The sequence below is a fragment of the Gymnogyps californianus genome, chromosome 1, assembly GCF_018139145.2.
Source record: "Gymnogyps californianus isolate 813 chromosome 1, ASM1813914v2, whole genome shotgun sequence".
NCBI classification, from domain to species: Eukaryota; Metazoa; Chordata; class Aves; order Accipitriformes; family Cathartidae; genus Gymnogyps; species Gymnogyps californianus.
In genome coordinates, this window is record NC_059471.1 from 166,070,602 (window position 1) to 166,092,466 (window position 21,865).

A 21,865-nucleotide genomic window follows, 5' to 3' on the forward strand; every position below is an offset into this window, starting at 1 on the left:
GTATTTTCTATAAGTTTCATCATTCTGCCACCCACTTATCCACCCTCTCTTTCACAACTTTAAAAAAAGAAAAATACATGTTTTACAGCTGATTTGCTTTGCAATTACATTGCACTGAGTTTTTCAAATGTTATATGATAACATTCAGATAGTATAGGGATGTTAAATACAGGGATGCCTCTGTAGTTATTCTCCAAGCAGTATTTTCTTTTTGTGACATTTAAAGCCAAAAATCCTGGTCTTTACTTTGAATTACGGTTTTTTTCCTTTATGCAAAGGTAAATATGCTTAAGCTTTTAATTCCGTTTAATATTTCTAAAAATATTAACACTTGATTTTGCTTTTCTGCAGGCTGCTATACCTTTCATTATCAGTCTCTTCTTTTTCAACTGGTACATGAGTTTTTCAGTGAGTCACATTTTGGAATGAGTCATGTGCGTATTGATTCAGGGAGACACATAAGCCTGTCATTAACATGAGAAATCCTATTAACTTAATTGGAACTATTCATGTGCTTAAACTTCAAGACTCAAAAAAAAAGTTACCAAATGCCTGCATTTTTACACAGCCTAACATTTGTGTACACCCTTCCTACATACCAACTTAGGTCAAATCTACTATGCCTGTGGGATGGAAAGGCATCCCTAGAAATACATTTCTGTAGCATAGAGTGTCCTTGCAGTCTACGTGGCTTGCTGGGTTGAACTCTGTCTTGGGGCTTTATGCTTCAGTGTGCTAAGTTCTTTGTCCTTGGTCAAGCAAAGCACTTGAAGTGCTTTGATGTTAAGCATTTGAAATTGATACTCAGTGTGCAAATAGTCTGATTTATGAGTGTTAGGTACATGCTCAAAGTTAGACAAGTGCTTAAAACACAGGTTCACTTTATTTTACCTAATGTTAAGCGGGAGAAATTAATTTGGAAGGCAATTCAATCCTGTCCCAAACACAGGTATTAGGATGGAGTAAATAAGTTGTGGAAGTGCCTATATTTCCGTGCGTTAAAGACAACTAGTTTAATCCACAGATTAAACAATCCAGAAATTAGTTTAATCCATAGATTAAACAAATAGCTCATATTCAATGCTTAGCTTTCAAACAGGTCAAACTAGTTAAAAAGAATGATGTTTTAAGTGCTTTTTTGAATCAGGACAGTGCATATTGCAGCTTCAAGCAGCTAATACTTCATCCCATTAATTTCACACTGAAAAGCAAATGCAGTGTATGCTTCCCAAGATACTTAAAAATGAAAATTCTATAGGCTCCATCTACTACATCATTCTTGACAAATACCTTCTTATTATGGTTAAATTATAATTACTAAAAGCACTTAGTGTTCCATTCTCTGTAATTTTTAGATTTATTGAATTCTTGAATTTTCTGTCATTTGAAAATCTTCATCCACATGGCAAAATCAAACAGGAGTTAGAAAAGAGTGAAGATTCTTACTGAAATACATTGAGATGTCTTTTGCTTTGCGCTTAAGATATATACACAAAATACCAGATCACTAAATGTAAGTGTCCTAGTAGTGGCTTTTATATATATATGAAATACTCTTCATGTGAAGATTTCCACACTCAGTTCAAAAGCTTTCATGTTTAGTGAAAAATCAATTAGCCAAGATCAACCTTTTTATTAATAAATGACAGTCTGTTGATGGGCCATTTTTTCTTTTATGGTTATTTTTTAGCAAATGAAAAGCTATCTCAAGTCTTGAAAAATACTAATTCCTTTATCAATGGAAGAAAAGGTATCTTTTTTTTTTTTAGTTTATGCCTGATATTTTCTGATTAATCAATAGCTTGTTAGGTTTTTAAATCCTAAAATTTTTGTCGTATCCTATATATGTATGCATCCTTTTATGACAGTAGTGCAAAGATTCAGAATTGTCTTAACTGTCATTATTTATGTTACATGCAAGGATGAATTAAAAAATTTGAAATGTATGGCCCTGCATTGAATACACGTTCAGAGGTACTCATTCATTTTATAATCGCATTTTTACTTATAATCTTGACCTCATTCAGTGTGCATTGTACTTGCCATCTAGTTCCAGGGTGTATTTGCTGCATACTCTCAGATCCTGCTCTGAAGGCAGAATGATTAATTTCTAGGGTGCTCATCATGATAGGTGTCAATAGCACTTGCCCACTGAGGGGCAGTAACTACACATTCATGTACTTTTCATCACGTATGTGAATTAATCATGTTTGCCTAAAGTTAATACATTTTACTGTTGTTACATATAGTCAATTACCCTGACTCTGCTGACTTCAAGTTACAGGAATTTCTTCCCAGGTTCAGACATTACTGTTCTTGAGTTCAAAGCATTTGACCGCTTCAGACAATTTTTTTTTATTTTTTTTTTACGGAGCCCCAGTCAGAAAATACTATCACATGCAGCTTGGCTGATGTGCAGTGGTGTAGACGTCAAGGTTCTCCCTGTCTGGGACTGCTAGAGCTTGGATTTTCAGAGCACTTAGTCTCTCATACCACTGAAAATGCTCACAAAATATCTCCTGCTGATTCCTCATGTAGCCTGGCACTTCTGCAAACTTGCCTTCACAATTTCAGTATAGCCAGCAAATAAGGAACACAAACTTAGTGACTGTCTTGGAGAAGTTTAAATGATACGCCCAGGATCCCACAGGGATTATGGCAGAGGCAGGTACAGAGTACACTTCTCCAACATTCAGCTGCTTTAGGTACAAGGCTATCCTTGTTCTCCTGGTATTCCCTTGCTGAATACAGGAGGTGCAATCAAACTCTAATCAGACTCATAGTGAATGAAATGATGAATGAAATGTAAACTAGGAACATATTTGTGAAAGAATGGCTGCAGACATGCAGTGTAAGGTGAAGGGCAAGATAATGAGGATGGGAAATGGAAAAGCACCAAACAGGGAGAAGGCCACCTTGGGGGATGTGGGAAGGGTGTGCCCAGGTCACTGAAACATTTCACTGTTGTTTGTTTCTAAGATGTAGCATATGTCTTGTAAATGAGGCTCCTTCTTGTCAGGATACTTACTGAATCCCAGAAGGGTACATTTGGTTAATGTAGGGCTCCTGCTGTGGAAAAATAGTAACTGATGGTGTGACGCTTCATGCCCAAATGCTGCTTTTTTCTCTTCTGCATCCATCAGGCATTTTCTCCTGGGAGCAGCCTGGGCAGCAGCAGGGGGAGCACTGAGAGCACAGGAACACTATCCTGGCTCTGCTGTCCCTGGCTTGGCTGCCACAGCTGCTGGGAACAGCAGCAGCAGCGAACAACCTACTCATCCTAATTTATAGAGGATATTCAGGAACAGTTACCCTCTCTATTAGTTCATAGTATAATGTAAAATTAGAATATTAGACAATAGAACTGTATTTTTTTTACTTGTATTTCATGACATAATTACATATCCTTTGAGCCAGGCAAAAGAGAGGTAGAGGCACGCCTCTGTAACACAGCGGTTAGGATCATATGAAATATTTGCATGGTCCTATGTTTGACAGATTATTTCTTCAGAAGAAACCTCCTACTGACTTTATTGTTCGAGACTGAGTGGTAGCATTTAGCTTATCAAATGTCTGGTTGCTTCCTACCTTCCATAAGCAGAAGGAGATTGCCTTCTGGATTTCATCTTTGCTGCTCCATTTCAAAAAGCTTATTTTCTTAATATGTGATATACTGCAAGATAAATGAAAAGTTAACATTAGTGTCCAGAACTATGACGCAATAACAAACAGTATAGGTCCTATTATTTTATATCTTTAACAGTTTTGCCAGTGCTGTCTTGCTCTAGTGGATACTGTCTGAAAGGGTATTTGCAGTACTTCTGCAAATGGATCATAATTATGAAAAAACAGAGATACGAGAAGTAAAGAAAGATTTTTGTATTTGGTTTTATATTTCACTGGACTCCTACAGGAAAGTCTTCTCTGTATCCTGAAATGAGGGAATTAAATCACATTTTGCATAGCAATGGCTGCTTACAAATGCCAAGGCGGAAAGCAGACCAGTTTTCATTAAAAACTGAGAAAAAGAGGGAATAAAAGCAAATAAGAGGTTTTGTATGACTTACTGTATTCATAGAGAAAATTTGTCTAGATAATGAGGTTATATGGTAGTCAGGAAATCATTGACATCTGTAAAAAGGAAGGCCAAAACTTTATGTATGTTTTATACATGCATAAAGCTTCTTTAGCTGTGAACTTGGTAGCTTTAAGTAATAGTTAAAATTAAAGGTGCTCTCTTTTTCTTTTCCTGTTGACTTTTAAAAGTGGAACAGACTTTCTCTGCTTTTTTTGTCTGTACTCATCATTCTGTCTGTTGCTAAGTATTGGCTTGTTCTCTTAGATCAGGAGAGAGACGTCAAGTTATTGTGATAGCCAATGTGATGTACCTACATATTCTGGGAGAACAAATAGCCTGTTTATAGAATAAAGTATCCTTCAGTCTAAAGTATCCTACTGGGCACATTTTGCCTTTTATGTAGATGGAGACATGAAGAAGATTACTTCCATACCTAAATTTTCAGAGACATAATCTGAATGCTCATTAGGTATGAAAACCAGAGGTGATATGTCAGGCCGAGTAGAGTCTGAGGAAAACTTGCCGCTAATTGTAATGTCCATATGCTAGATCTTACTACTCCCTTACTGCTATATTATTCTTCTTTCTTTTTTATACATAGAGAAATTATATTCTTAGTCTCTTACTGCTATAAGCAATTTTTAATACTTAATTCAGTGTTACAGTAAAAGCCAGAACTTTTATTAAATCTTTTATTCTGTGTCAGTCTTGTGGTTTCCCTACCAATTTTTCCTTTTTACATATCGTATCTAATATCTTTTAAGATTTTTCTGTCTGTTTTGTTTGAGGATATATGATGCTTATACTCACGTCTCTTCTAGCTTAAGCAGAGTTGGCCTTTTTGAAGCTTAGTATTACAGTTTATATTGACTTCACCATTTCATAATGTCAAATTCAATTAATTGAGCAACTATGATCTAGGTGGCATTTTCTAACTACGTTTGCTTTTTCTTTTTTGAGTCAAAATAAGCATGAATAAAAGGTTCTCAATTGTGTCTGTTTTTCTTTAGGTGACAGAAATCTCTTCCTCTCTCTTTATTTATTTCTTTTTTGCTGAGAAGTGGACATAAATAACTTTGGTTTCACTAAAACTCTCCCTACAGGGCTATTTCAAGGCTTCCCAGCAGCACACACAGAATTAGATTTTCATGTCCAAAGGATCTCTAAGGAGGCAAAATTAAATTATACAACAGAACAGAAAAATGAGGGAGTTCAGGGAAAGGAATGAAGGCTGGGAGAGAATAGCAGGAAACCGGGTGGTCTGGGTTGGGAGTTTTATGGGCTTGTGTGACAGTCTGAGGTCCATGGATTGATTGTAGATCTTTCTGTATCTCACCTGTCTCCCCCAGGTGCATCCCTCTCCCCGGGGTGTGCAAACCCAGTCTACCCCATTTGGGGGACTTCTGGCTCCCCTTTCTCTCATGCAGCTATTAACTCCTTCCTTCCTCTTTGCAAATGCAGCTCTCTTTCCCTGCAGCAACTTCCACTTACCCCTTGCGCCTGTTGTCTGGGAAGAACTGGGCTTCTGGCAGCAGGGATCGGTGAGAAAGGTGATAGCAATAACTGTTTCTTAACCCTTCACATACATTTCTCCTAATGCTTCCTTTTTAGTGCTTTATCAGAAGCAGAAATCTGGGCAAGAAGACAGAAATCAGTCATTCAGTATAAAAAGGGCCAACTCTACTCTGCAGTAGTCTGTAAATTAGCCTGTATCATATTATTCATGGATTGTCTAGTTGCAGAAGAGTACTAGTCAGTTTATTCCAATAGTGTGTCTAATGAACTCTGACATTGACTGGTCCTTTTTTTGAATGATCAGGAGGTCTGACTATATAATATTTCCCATTTCTTCTCATTCATATTGACATTAATTTAAATTCCTGTGATCCCCACTCTGTCTTAGGCTATTTATATAAAATACATCTAATGGAAATAATACAAGTCTCATTCTGCTTGTATATTTTTTCTATTGTTCAATAATATTTTGGTATGATTTTTTTTCTATTCTGTTTCTGTAATGGCTACTCATATGTTCTCCCTTGAATGATTCAAAGGTATTGAATTTCATTATTCATCTTCCTTTAGTTGTGTTGAAAAATTCTCTTTGATATGATGTGTGTGTATTTTTTACCTTTAGAAGGTGCACTGACATTTTTCTGTGACTTTTGTCTTCATTCACTTACATTGGCTTGTAAGGTCACAGCTAATGTGTGTTACCTGCTTTCCTGTACCTAGCACTGCTGCAGTTCTTTGCTTTTTGCTCCAGGGGGCAAGAAGCACTTTATTCTCTGGTACAACAATTCTGAGATTTAAAATATAAACGTAGGGCAACCACCATGGAAGATGGCATCATAAATAGAAGGGAAAGACCTGTAGTCTGCTTCCTTTGTCTATGCAAATGCATAGCAATAATAGTCTTTCACGACCCACACTCTGCAGAGTTAACCCAATCCTTTTAATAATCTGTGTAAGAATATTGGTTGCTATGGCAACACATTCTGTGGTACCACTTGACTGTCAAAATAACCTCATGAAATATCATGCTAAGAATGTTTTAGAAATTGGCTTTTAAAATGAAAAGTAAATAAATCCACCTAACTTTAGGAGATATAGCTAGATTCATGAAGCCTGCAACAAGGGAACAACCATTTTCTAACCGAGGGGAATCAGACTAGTGGAGATGGATATATTGCGTTTCTCATCTTTGGTGAGTGAGCTGAAATAGAATTCAGAAAATTTTTTTTCTGCTTAAATTAATGGTATACCAACCCCATCTGTGTGTAAGAAGTTAGCACAAGAGTCAAAGGTTAAATGATCCTCAGATGTTACACAATTTGAGTTAGTGCCTGTCTCTGCAATGCCTTTGCTTCTCTTACACTTTCCATCAGCTTGTGTTTATCTTCAGAACTGCTGGTGTTTCTCTGCTTCTTCTCCCTCCTACTTTTCCTTCACCTCTGCATTGCCTTTCTTGCAGCAGACTCCATGCATTTCTTTATTCTATTGGCTAAAATAATCTGCAGTTAAGTGGTTTTTTTTTTTATTTTTATATGGGCCTCATAGCAGTGCTTTAGAGCTAATGTTACCACCAGATTAGTAATGTGGTCAGCTATTGTCTCAAACAGCATTATGTTGGTCAAGCAAAAATCCAGCCACTTCTGAAAGATTGTTTAAGACAAACAAGCATTCCTAAAGACAGCATTTAGTATCTGAATATCAGGTAGGCTGCACAAACAAGTGTCAAGCAGGCTAGAACAGCTATTGCATATTCCAGTATGCAAAAGAATTAAGATGTGAGTAAAACTTCCTTTTTTGTTGTTGTTGTCATATTTTTTTTTAACATGAGATTTTAAAGATTATTCATTACTGGCTTAACTTTTCCTCCTCCATCTCCTGAAATCAGTAAAAGTTGCCACTGCAATTCATTCGGTTGGGGTGGACTATCCTGTGTAGCAGAATAACATAAATAAATGGGAACTGTCCACTCTTCCTGTTTCTGGCTGTCATAGAAAATTAGGATACTTGTTTAAGCAAAAATCAGCTTTATTCCCTTATCACTGAGACCAATATGGAAGCCTTAATGCTCACAGCTGAATGACTTTTCCCGGTACCTTTCATCCCTTCTAGCTGATGAAACAAAATAAGACAGGTCATGTTTAAATAAAGTTTTTGCCTACAAAATAAGCTGACATGTTTATTATTGGTAAATATAAAATAAAAATTGAAACCTCATATTTTGATTAAATTGATCTTTTTTTCTGCAAAAACCTTGGACTGATCCAGGCAAATGTAATACAGCTGTACTTTTCTTTTCTGAACACAACAGATGACTATTGAAGCAGGATCCTCTTAGCTTATATTATTTCCTTCTTGAGGATAGTATTTTTTTTTTTTAAATTTAGTTTTTATTCTCTGTGGGATATCCTAAACTTAATGATGTTAGCAAATTTTAAAGTAAAATGAAGTAGAAATTGCCAATTACTTGATAATAAAGAAAATAAATACATTTTTAATGTATATTATTATGTTCACTCATATTTAAAGTATAATTGCAGATAGATCAATATGCACCTTCCTTAGAAAGTGTGGTTTTCATACAGCAGATTAACAATTGAGTAGTTACTTTGTATTAAAATAGCAGTTTATCTTTTGGAATTTATAAATGGGAATCTAAGTTCTTTTCATTAAGTAAAATGTTTCTTTACAATATATCACTGTCTTTAATTTGAAAGTACTGTTTCTTTATGCACAGAGGCCTTCTTCAACGTGTTTAGCACCAAGAGAGGAAGAAGATGATGATGCAGGTGAAAATACTTGTGGTCCTTCAGGTTTATGGGAGGCATTGACACCTTGTAATGGATGCAGGAACCTCGGATTTCCCATGCTTGCACAGGTATATGTTTACCTTTTAATCATAAAACTTATTAACTATAGAAGAGCTGCTTAATCTCTTCTCTGCCTTACCTCTTACAGTCATTTCTAGGGTTGCCTTTATTCCCTTCAAAATTGTTAGCTTCAGTCTTCATTTTAATGTCAAATTCTGGTTTTAAAATTAAATGTTGAAGTTCAGTCATCTTGCTGTAATAGTCATCCAGATGAGTTTAATATTGAGACTGTTTGATGTTTATTACCCCCATTTTAGACAGATAGTTTTTGTGTTGCATAGTTTTCTCTTCTGATTCCATCTGGAAAGAAATTTTGAAGTCACATAGTTTCCTTTGGGATAAGTACTCTATTTTTGACCAGCTTCTAATTAATATAATGACATCTCAGCTACTTTCTTTATAGAACTAATTGAGGACATCATGCATAACTCATCTGATGTAAGAATATAGCCTAAGACTTCTCTTTGAAGATTATGTAAGTTAAAAAAAAAAAGTCCCCAAACATTTTCAAATGCTTATCGTAATACAGAGGAGAATCAATAAAAATGAGTAATATACTTGGGTCTAAGTCCCAACAATTCTCAGAGCAGACCAGTCTGCAGTATCCACCAAGGCATGCCAACAGCTGTGTCCTGAACAAGTGATATTGTATTGCTACAGAACAGGATGATGCTTATTGCTGCTTCTGGGTCTCCCTTGTTCTCTCCCCCCACTATAGTTTAGCGCTCTTATTTCTGTAACATTTTTCCTGCACTTTTCTTGTAGCATTGAATGGAGGCCTGCCAGATTTCTGTTTAGAAATGTCTGTTTTTTCAGTTGCATCCTTACTTGGCACTGCATTTAAATAGCTTTGTCAGATTCTTGTGTACCAGATTGGAATTACATATCCTGTCTCACCACACTTTATACACTGTTGCTTTCATACCATGACTGTATGTTTTATTCCCTTTAGTCTCATGGGACTTGCACCTGTTTGAAGTCAATGCTAAAGCTTCCACTGCAGTCAGTGGAAACAGGATATGGCAACTAATGTGCTTGAATAATGATGAGCACTGCCCTATCTTTTTATAAGGAGCTTTTATATTCCTTTCCCCTTTCAGTAGCTGTTTTCTACTTCATACTATCATTTTAGACATTTGGCGAGGTGCAGAGCTGTCGGAATTATCCTGATTTACAATAGGAGTGCCGTAGTTACTAATTCCTCATTTTTAAGAACTTGTTTCAAAAAATATTTCTTAAATGGAACTTCTCTTACTCAAATTTGTGTCACCTATGGTTTAATTATTGTTAAACTTTCCTATGATGAACATATATGCCATTTTGGAGTTATTTCCTAATTTTAAAAAACATTTTTGTTTTCCTTGTTTCTTTTTAATGTAAGATATGTAAAATGTGTTACGAAATTGAGGAATGCATTTGAAAAATAGAATAAAGTTAGCTTTGTTGGTTGGTATCTCTTTCCTTTTTATAAAGAGAGATTCATTTCAAGAATGATGTAAGTTTTAAGATAGTGACTCCTGAATTATTTTTATTCATTGTACTTAAATTTTAAACTCAACCTTACAATATCTCATCTTTCTTGCTCTGAGAACTAATAGGATTTTTAATTATGGGTACAAAAAAGAGTATATTTATTCTATGTTCATTCATGAAATGACAGATTGCCTTTCTAGATTGTTTGTGTCCATAAAAATTGAAGACAGAGAGTTTTGGGTTTTTGTTGATTTTGTTTTTATGGAAGAAAGGAAAGAAATTAAGTAGTGAAAAATCTCCAAATTACAAACCAGTGAATTCAGTTTATAAAGTGTTGCCTTCACTGTATGCATTCTTTCAAGCTGTTAGCTAATCTGTTGGATCTTTCACGTTTACTTCAGAATGCAGCAGAGAACATCTTGTTCTGAGAGATTGAGAACACAAAGTATTATTTCAATTTTTAGATTAAGACCAATATCTTGAATTGATCTAACGAATTATGATAAATATAATCTGCAACAGCATGTTTTAGGTAAAAGTACAAAAATGTGTTTCTGATACTCATGTCAGTCCACTAACATGTCAGAAAATACAGATGACTTCATGAAGAAACAATGAGATAAGGGTACTTGACATCAGGTCTTAAAATTCATACTCTACTAAAGTTCCCAAAATAGGGAAAAGGGTTTATCAATTACTCTTGAACACAAACGACAAGTTCATTTTTCCAGTTCTCTTGTAGTTAAAAATAGATTTTACAGTTATATAAATGTACTGTGTTTACACATCAAAGGAGAACAAAGAAAGATTGATTCTTGGTTTAATACACAGTCAGAGGTACAATGGTAAAATAAAGTGAATTTTAGCTGAGATTATGACAGTGCCCATCTGTGACCTAATGAGCTAACAGTTTTCAATATGCCAAAGAAAAGGGCAGTTATCTCCTTGACAAACTTGATTTCTTTATTGCAGTTATGGAAAAAGGCTTGGCTGGAGGTACTTCTGACATGCAGTATGTCATTTCTGTCTGTACTGTGCTGGGAAGTGTCATTTTAGAAAGGGCTATTATAGAAAGTTCTGTGTAAATTGTTCTGCAGGTATCATTTAAAACCTAACATAGCAGTTATACAGGTATTCTCAGAATAAACAACCCTCTTACAGTCTCACAATTGGTGAAGTTCTGGAAGAGCTTGATGGAAAATCTTTGTGTCTTGTAAAAATTTCAGGGTTTTAGAAAGTGTTCAGTTCTCCATCAGAATGGAGCTAACAACCAGCTTCATCCACCCCCAAAATAAAAAAAAAAAAGCCAGAGAGCAAGGATACCCAGCTGGATTTTGGAGACTGAAATTTAAACGCCTCTTCTTATTTTAGCAGAGACTGAATTCCATTTGTAGGTTATGATTTATGGTTAATGTGGGGCTATTGCTTTTTTCTGCAATTAATCTTTCTTTTTGGGCAGAAATTCCATCCTTGGTAAAACTGATGCACGTTTTTGTGAAAAATGTTGACTTCCACAAATGAGTATTTGATATCTGAAAAAACCTTTCTTAGGAAATTCCAGATTCCGTATTATCTGGCTGTCAGTCAGTACAAAAGAAAAACCTTTTTTCCACCTGTATAACTGAGTATCTTCCACAGATTCCAGAATTTCTAATAATCTTAAATATCAGCACAGTAAAAGCAGTTTTGAATACTTTCAAAGATGTAAAACCCCAAAAGTGCTTCTACAGCACTCTCAAATTCTAGCATTGCAGGCTTCATTGGAAACAGTTTACTCTGCAATGACATATCTGTTAAAGTGAGAGAAAGCTTTTATAAATGGTATGATAGTACTAGACCCTCTTCCATGGATCTCCAGTTCTTGTAAATTCTTCCTACAGTAACTACCAAGATTTTTAATGCTTTAATGGTTGCATTTCTGGCCATCATATAAATATGATACTAATGAACATTCTTCCTGTCCAAGAGCTGGAATAAAAGAATGATATTTCATATATAATTTTCTCTCTGAGTACCCACAAAAATAGGAGTTATGTGACAAACCATTTAGCTGGAGAGATCTCACTATGCTGTAGGTAAGTACTGGAAAGAAAACTGAGATATGATCCCTAAAAAATATTTTTGAGCAATGCCTGCTAATGATAAAAAAAGCTGGAAGCATTGTAGTGTCATTATTATTGACCACCTTAAATGAGGAAGCTTTAGTCAAGAGACTGATAATTCAGCTACATACAGAATAGGAAAGTTTAGAGGTAGAAATAGCATAATCAGCTTATAATTTACATGGGTAGTTATAGTTATTAGGATGTCCAAAGAAACACAGGCTGCCAGGACAGAGTTCTGCAGATAATTGAGCTGACACTACAGCTTTATTTATGCTCTTCTTGAGGAGTGATCACAGCACAGGTAATGATAGCAGCGAAGACATAGGAACAGGGGCTTCAGCACAGTGGCTGACGTTGACGACAAACCTGCTGAGACTGATAGCCGTAGAGTCAGACTGTAAGACTGTACCACCACGTTGTCTGCAGTTTGTAAATTGTAGTGATAGCTACAATATAACTGTAGATACACAGCTACAGCCTCGCTAGCAGTCAGACCTTCAGTTGTTGAGTACATGCACCACAGGTCCTGTTTTTCAACCCGTGATTGTACTGGGAGACTGACTCTTCTGAAATCCAACCTTCAGCTGATTTTTTCTTCCCAGTCTGAGTTTCAACAAGCTTCTCACCTGAATCTGCTCCTTTCCAATGCATATCTTCTCCACGCCAATCCGTCTTGTCATTGTTCTCTTGCTTTAGTTCAGGCACTTTGCAATGCCACATTGCCTTTGGTTAGTCAGTGAACGGAGTTAAGTTTCTGTCCTCACAAAGGCCAGAACAGCAAATTTAGGTTGAGTAAGGATTCACCCCTTTATATTTTGGTAAAAGGAATTTGAATTCTGGTCCCTGCTCTATGTTTGTATATGTTTATGACAGTTTTTGTGGAGTGCCATAAGCAGAAGACTACAGTGTTATGGTCATTTTTGGGTGCCACTTTTTCATCTGGTCAAATTTCAACTCATATCAAACTTTTTTCAGCATAGTAAAAGGTTTGAAAATAACCCCCTATCAGAAAAGCCTGTAATCTAGTAATAGATAGGGTCTGTGGATGTGGATCTCTAAAACAGAAAAAAAAAATGAAACTTGATCATATCTCCTGTGAGTACTCTAATTTCAGTATTATTTTGTGCAAGACAGGCACTTCTACCAGCCTAGATTAAAAATAAAAACAAAACAACCCCCCAAAACATAGCTAGCTTTTTCCACTGTATTCTGGAAGAAGCTTCATCCAGTAGGGGTGTAATGCATTTTCTAGGGACAGGAAGATCATGAGTTCCCAGGGAAGGCAATGTGCTTCTATCTAGATAGTGTATTTCTATCTAGATAGTTCACGAAGGTTCAAGGGCATTTTGGTCTACCTTGTTTTAATGCAAACTAACATCGAGACAAAGTCATTAAGACAACTTTGAGATATGCTGAGATAAAAAAGCTGGTCCCAAACTGCTCTAGCACAAGCAAAGCCTGTGTTTTCTTGTATGTGTATAGATGAGCTACTTCAAGTTCTGCCCCTTGATAGAGGAACATTCAGTGCACACTGGTCAAAAGACAAGATGGAATGAAAACTACAGAGTTTCATGTTTGCTGCTTTATTCAAAGGAAAAAGTTTTAGTATGTGGATATTGTCAGGGTGCACTGAGGGCTGGTGACTCCCTGGAGGCGAGGGCGTCAGGAGCCACAGGGGCTGCCTGGGGTGGCAGGGCAGGTCCTCACCAGCTAGGGCTTGTCCCACCGCCACTGTGAGGGAGCAGGGCAGTCTAGGGGGGGCAGCTGGGGGCAGCCCTGAGCACAGTGCATCAGGCAAGTTCATGATGCTGAGGCAGGTCCAATGTCAAGCCAGAAAGTCAGTCCACACGTTGGGGTTGGGATCAGCCCTGGTGAGGTTAATCAGGAACCAAGAGCAGATCACCAGGATGTCTACGGTGATGAGGCACATCTGAAGTGAAGCTGGGAAGTCAGTCTGCAAGTCAGGGTCCAGATCACTGGCGTCCTTGGCCAAGCATGGGCACAGATGTGGCAGAGTTAGAGATGGGCACTCTTGCAGCTTGTCTCAGGCAGGAGCTGAGGGCCCGGAGCTGAGCTGAAAAGGGGCTGCTGGGCCCGTGGGCACGAGTGTGGGTAGGGGCCCTAGGTGAGGCTGTTCAGGGACAGGAAGATCTAGTGCTGCACTCAGCAGTGTGACAGATACTGATAAACGCGATAAAATACATAAACTGGAAGCTGGATTGAAATGTGGTTGTTACTTGACTTGTTATTGCAGAAAAGAAGAGTAAGACCAAGAAGGAACACTTACTGATATACTAAATTGCTTTGCATGCACTCCATATACTGGTTCTCCATATAGGTGTGTGAACATATTTCATCTGCATTTATAGCTGGATGTCTTGGCTGGCATTTGTACAGAGAGAGTATTCCACCACAGGATGCTTTCCTGAAGATTCCCAATGCTGCATGCTGCAAGAGCAGATAGGATTTGTAAAAACCCATGTTCACGTGTCTTGTAATGGTCTAGCTAGGCGGTACCAAAGTACAGGGACAATACTGGTAACAGTAGGGCCTGAACTATGGAGAGTGCTGTGTATGTTAGTCTACTCCTGGCTCTCACTCCTGCCTTATGGAGAACACAGAACCTTAACTTCTGCAGTCTCATTATATTTAAATGTGAAATAGGCATTAAGCAGCTCAGGTCTGGAGGTGAAGGTACTGGAACACTTCAGCCATTTTTCCCATAAAGTCTCCTTATGGCAGAAACTTAGAAGATTGAACAAGGGATAGCTCTTCTCTCTCTTAGTTTGCCTGAACATATGTTTTGGTAAAGTAGTAGGAAACAATTTGAACAAAGACCAGTTTGGCAAGGGCATTTGTTTGCTTTATCGATTGGTTAAGGGGCACAAGGTAAGGAAGGGGTAAGGAATATGGTAAGTAAGTGTAGAGAACTCTTGTGTGCCAGTACTAGAATTGTTTCTTGGTCTTAATCTTCTATTCTGCAGTGTAGGTTAACTTACTATTCAGCTCCTAGTATATTTATTTTACGAAGTTTATCAGTACCCACATACATACATACTCACATTTTCTTTGGAATAAAGCAGCGTACTCCAAATGTATGGAACTCTGTAGTTTTCATTCCGTTTCTTTTTCATGGATATTGTGCTTTGAATATTTCTCTGCTAAGGGGCAAACAGGGCCTGATATACAGGGATAAATACAGGGCTGTCTGCAATGTCAGAGACATGGGTGGTGCAGAGTTCTGTGTGATCGTAGCAATATTATCAGTTTAAAGCAAGCAATATTATCAGTTTAAAGCAAGCAGTCTGCACACCTTAATCTTGACAGCCATGCCAGCATATTTTCCTAATTGTGATATAAAGTAATTGTGAGATAAGGTAGGTTTAGCTGTGTCCCGTTTAGGAAGCTGCTGGATCAGCTTGACTGCACTGTATCTTGAATTAAGGGTTGTATGTATAACTTAAAAATCCTGACAGTTATTCCCTATGTTTGACGTGACGGCCGACCAGGAACACCACATTTGTCGAACTATTACAAAATGAAAGTAATATCTGTAAAGAGTATAGTGCAGTTGCTATGGAAAAACTGAACTTCGATTTAAAAGCTGTAAGTATAAATCTTCATGTTGCCAGGAAGCATGGCTATTTACAAAAATATAGACAGATATGGAAAGTTTACTTAAATATTTAAAGAAGCACTATGTTTCTAGCTTAATGTCAGATTTTCATCTTTTTAGAAGCAATGAACTGGGAGACCTTCACATTTACTTTTAAGACTGATCTATATTCTGCTTATACAACTCCAGGATTCTTAGAGGTAGGAACTCTAGCAACTTTGTCACAGGTTCTCCTGTGGAAGAGAGATTTCCCCCCAAAATGTCTTTTGTTTAGACGGAGGGAAGAGAAAGTGGACTCCTGACTACATTTTTAGGAGATAAAGTGTATATGATACTGTTTCTTTATCAGTATCGGCTGTGATAGGAATATTTAGAGTTTGGAGTTTGATGCATCAGTTAATAGGGATATGTATTTCATGTCCAACTTGCAGAAGATCATCATGTCTGTCTGTACTTCTTTTTATGTAATTTTAAAAACTAATTTTTAATGGGAAGGAATTTTGTATTGTGTTTGTATTGTAGAAGCAGATTAAAGTTATTCTATAGAAAGCCTGACATTGAAAATTATTATGTTGCAATTATGTTTACAATTGCAAAGACAGTTCTGGATACATGAGAGATGAATGAGGAAATTAAGTAAGGAGCTAACTCAGTTTTCACATAGAGATCAAGTCTATTCCTAAAAAATCTCTGTACTGATACTCTCTGGAGAGACACAGCATGACTCTATGTTGTCTCTTTCTGGAGAATTTTGATATTGGGAAATTTATTGGGATTATTTGTTTTCATTGTAATATATTCTTCCAGTTTAAACAATTTTCAGTTGCCTCTAAAATTTCTCTTAGATTTTAAGCTCAGTGCGAGTGTTATACTAATTTTTTGAACTGCTGAGGTGCAGAGGAGGGAGTATAAAAGAGGGAGTATTTCTTCTTTTCTCTTTAATAAAAACAGAGAAAAACAAAGAGCATATTTTTAACTAATCACTGTTGGCTAAAGTATTTTAACAACTTGGACCCAAGAAATGGTGTCATCCTTCACTAACAACTTTACCTCTCAGTGCATTCAGTGGAAGTACATTTCAAATTAGACTGGTAAAGAAACAGACTTGGCTAATATTACTTGGTGTTGAAGTTCACCAAAATTAGAAATAGAAAGCCTTGTGGCATTATCTAATTTCTGTGTTACAGGGGTGGAAACCTGTTATCTTGTTTGGTGATGTACTAATTTGATAGGTGATGATACAGACATGGTAGAGACAGAATTATTTTCCAGGGAGGACCACCATTAGCCAGGAAAACTTTGGCATACAGCATACCTGGAACATGAATAGCCAGCGTAAGATTGTTATATTATCTATAATATTTTCCTATAGTTCCTAACCTTCAGTGAAAAATATGATTATTTTTTTCTCTTCTTAATTTAGTGGATTAAATGATGAGTTTACTTAAATGGGGTTGACATGGAGAGCTCTATTACCCATAAAAAAAATTTCTGTTAAACTCTTGATTTGCAGTGTTGTTTCTTCTGCAGTAAGCTGAAGTTTTATTGGTAATTTCAGGAACACACCACCCACACACTGAAGCAGCTACTGAAAAGTGCAATATGTATTCTGCCTAGAAAGAATCAGCAGGTGATGATTATACCCTGCTGAACAGTGATGGGAAATAAGTATATTGAAAAAAATTGTGGCTTATTTTAGTGCTATGCTACATTTTCTGATTGTGTTTTAAGGAATGAAGCTGAGCGTTTTGTTCTTGTATATAGTATGTAGCTTCTTAATTTCCAGTGTAATTTCCCAGTTGCCCATGACTTCAGACGTCTTGTGGCAAATGCATTTTTACTGTACTAGTTGTACAATCTAGACATGACTACACAGGTATGTAATGTAACCAGAGATGTTGTAATCTATTTATCCTTGGGTATTTTCAGAACTGACTGGACAAGGCCCAGAGCAACCTAATGGTTAAGATAGCTCTGCTTTGACTGAAAGTTTGGACGAGATGACTTCCACAGATCTCTTTCATATAATTATAAACATCTACATTCTATCATTCTCTGTAAAATTCTAGATGTGTAACTGCAGATGAGCTAATTTCTTTAAAAATTTAGGACTGACTCCATTTTCTTCAGTTTGTAAATTACTGTTTGTGAAAGTATGGCTCTCCCTGTCCAGTACTGTGTAAATCTGGGCACTGCTGGTCTGTGTTGTCTCTTGGTGTGATCATGAAACAGCGAAATTAAATGGGATGAGATAGAGAAAGAAGAGAGGTGTCAAACAATATTGGAATTGTTGATATATGTCAGAAATCATCTGAAGTATTGATGACCATACTGGTTTTCAAGATGGACTTTAATTACTATTAAAGATATTCAAATTCATGTAGAAATTAATGTTGAATTGAACACTGTCACAATCCTAACTGAAATATGGCACAGTGATCAACTGGGAAGATCTTAAATAGTATAAGTATGTAACACTTTGTTATTTTGTGGTTTGCAATTTAGTGGTAACCAGAAGACACACTTTCAGGGAATGTTTTTGCTTTCAGTACTGCCTGACAAATTGTGGGAAAATGGAAAAAAAAAAATCAATTTGAATTGTACAGCAAATGGATAGCAATAATGCATAGCAAATAGTTCTGTACATGAAAAAAGTTCAACTTTGTATTAAAAACTTCATGTTTGAACTTCAGCTGCTTCCTAACAGAAATATTAAAGCAGTATGTTGAAACCTGAAAACTTATGTAGAAGTTCCTGGTTAGTGTGACCAAATTGGGTTTACTGTTCAGTATTACATTTTGGGGGAAAAAAGCCATCACAGATACTTTGTATTTGTTGTTTCTGTGATAGTAACAGGAGGAAAAGAGTTTATGGACCAAAAGACTGGTATTTGAGGTATCTGGAGTTAAGAGATCAGCTGGGTGGTGATATCTGGGCACTGTGATTACTACATGGATTTACTACACGGATTAGCCATTAAGTCATGCTGTGGTAAGGTTGCAGTTCTATGAAGGGCTGTTTAAAGGCACTTGACATTTTGGGACTTTTTTTGAGCCTAGCACCTTTTTTGGGTTTGGTGGGGGTTTTTTTGATGGTGGTACAAATGTATTTGAGAACCACTGACAAGCTAATACTGGAAACTGTGAGGGATTTTTTTTTTTTTTTACTTCAGTTTCTAGTAGTAGGGAAATTCATGACTTCATAGAGTAGGTCCCTGGAGAAGTCTGTAAAATTGATAGAACCTGATTTCTTTCTGAAGAAAAGACCTGACTGACAACTGGGCATTTAAAAAGAACAACTTTGTAGTCTGTAACTGTGAATCCTCTCTTGCTGTACAAAAGAAATTGCGTGCCTTGGGTTTAACGTCATGTCTGGCTGTTGTATTTCTCTGAAAACTTTTATTACCAGTACCCATTATACCGAGTCTGAAAATGAGATAAACCCTGATTCAACAAATTACTTAAGCCTACTTAAGCATAAGCATTAATGTGCTTAATCCCATTTGCGCTTCCATACATTCAGAACTTTATCAGGAGACACTTATGTGTTCACTAAAATCCAAACCCAGCCTAAGGCTAAGAGTTTCTTAAAACCCGAAACTGATTGTTATGATTTCTCCCCTATTAATAATTCATAATTAAGATGAAATCATGAATTGGAAGTCAAATAAAATGAAACTGAAGTTAAGGAGAGTCCATATTTGAGATATCAAAGGGAAATATGTAAGACTACATTGTTGCATGTTTTCATGATAAGGTATTTTGGATTCATTGATAGAAGACGTGATCTGCCAATTCTGGTCAAATACTTCTTTTCACTTTAAGGTCTCTCAGAAAGGCAATTCAACTAGGAAATGAGGAACGTCGTGTTTTATGTTTTTCTACCTAGAATGGTGTTAATCATTTTTCACTTTCCAGAAGTAATAAGCAGTCCTGATCTGTAAAATCTTACTACAAAAAATAGAAGTAACAGTAATACTACTAATAATATAGGGAATAGTTGTGTTACTTTGGAAAAAGAGGGAGATAGTTGTTTTAAAAACATGTTATGAATGTCTCTCTGTATAATCAGAACAGTCCACCAGGCATTTTGCAGAGTTTTTTCAACAGAAAGGATGTAAGTGTGAAGACATCGAGGTAAATTAATAAATTGACAGTATCAAGTTGACTATATTATTTTTGGAGGTGCTATAATTTTATAGTATCCTAATTTTTGATTCACAACATTTTATACTGTGAAAAAGAAGAGAGAAAGTAAAATCTTTAGGCAATGTTAAGTCCCATTTAATTCTACCTAATTTTGAATTTAGCAAAATTAAGTCCATAACTCTCAGACAGTGTTTTAGCCTACTTAATTGTCTAAGTACTTACAACCCACTAGCTTCGTCCTAATGAGCCTTTATGTTTAGCAGATACTTAAGTTCTATATACACATAAAGCTTTTTGAGTAAACTGTTGTAATCTGTTTGTGTGTGGACAAGTGCCTAAATTCTGCCTTATTCAGATTGGTTTTATAGTTATTGTTTTTGCATTGTGATGAATAAATATTGACAGCAGAAAATTCATTCAGAAACCCATCTGGGTGCTTGTGCTCCCTGTATCAATGAGAAAGTGTGGACATCTCTGAAGATGTTCAATTGATTGCTCTTTTATGTTGAACAGGAAGCCACTGGAAGCCAGCCAGCGTGAGACATGAAGTAGAGGGATGTGTTTGACTACATGCCTAGCTTTTGAGCTGAATTTGTGTGCAAATTAAACACCAGGGCAATTACAGAGGGTACACAGCTGACAAAGCAGAAGGCCTTCCTTCACTCTTTTCTGCCCACTTCCAAAGTGGACAGATTGAGCGTATCTTTTTTTGTTTCTTTTGAATGTAATAATGTTCTATTGTAAAGTGCGTGAACAATTTTTTAGCTGCCTCTTAAGGATAGCTACCTTAACATCTTTCTCCTAAGAACAATTATTTCTTATCAGGACTGTATGACCAAAGAAGAACTGTAGACACTCCACAGTTTGGATTGTATGTGGCTAGAATCTCATTTTCGACCCAGAAATAAAGATCCACTGCCAAGTGTTTCCTGTTGTCTGACATTAGGTGGTTCCACACGACATGCAGGCTTTCTGAGTAGCAGATTTCTTTTTCTGACCAACTCTATTTCCTCATCGTGAAATTATGAAAGGATCTTGAGTTTGTAAATTACTTGAGTGTATGTTAACTTTAAGCATTTACATTGCTATTTTGAAGTCAAGTTACTCATTTGTAGAAATGTAAGAAATTAGTTGAATCAGAACCTGGAGCAATAGAATCAGTAGGCAAAGAGTTTTGTGTACTTTTTACCATCTTGTTTGTGTGAAACACTGACATAGTAGTTTGTTCGCCTATTAAGGAAGGTCACACATTAATAGAGAATATCTGTAGTAAAAGTATTACGTACAGCTAGTGCGACTGCAAATTTGGGCCAAGATTCCTGAATTCTGGCCAAATAGACATATGATTCTGTGGTAGCTTTTCTGAAACTGGAATCTTGCAGTGAACCTATAGAAAGTTTTCTAAGTTCAAATTTCATTGAAAATGTGACATTGGTTCCCTTATATTCCTTATTCACTTCATTTTATATAATCTCCACGTTCTCAGTTTCCATTATGCAATAACTAAGGCTAGTATTTGCAATAGATAAGTAGATTATCATACCATAGAAATTGTTATAGTAACAATTAAAGCAGTAGAGCTTTAACATAAAACAGTGGGATTCCTTATCTAAAGAGCCATAAGGAAGAAGCATGTTTATTAGCTGAATGTTTCTTCTTCAGTGATGAGTAGTGAATTAGGTAACTATGCTGATGTATTGTCCTTATATTTCAGTCTTAGCTAACTGAGTTCAACATGGCCAAGTCACTCCTCATAAAATTGCTGAGTATGTAGGCAGTATGATAAGATAGCACTGGATGATGGAACTTTTTGTATCCATAAAGCTAAATATTCATGTTATGAATGTTAGTGGGTTTTGGCACATTTTTGGCCAGGAAACAGCAGAGTTCATAGGGTCCCATTCAGAACTATGGTTCTGAACTATGGTTTGAAATAGGAAATTACCGGGTTCTTTAAGAACATAGGAGATACAGACAACATTGTATTAACATTTGTCTACTACTGTTGTGCATATTTCTCCTGTTATAATGGCATAATTTATTTTACAGTTTTTAAATACTGA

General features: G+C 36.4%; 1 protein-coding gene across 8 annotated transcripts in view; it reads left to right on the forward strand.

Moving 5' to 3' along the window:
- ANKS1B (ankyrin repeat and sterile alpha motif domain containing 1B) overlaps positions 1–21,865 on the forward strand; it is a 450,932-nt gene that overhangs the window by 102,232 nt on the left and 326,835 nt on the right. For all 8 annotated transcript variants that reach the window (XM_050896179.1, XM_050896188.1, XM_050896196.1 and 5 more), the window contains one exon: positions 8,328–8,468. In XM_050896179.1, coding sequence (XP_050752136.1) covers positions 8,328–8,468 — 141 coding nt within the window. The remainder of the gene's footprint in view (positions 1–8,327; positions 8,469–21,865) is intronic.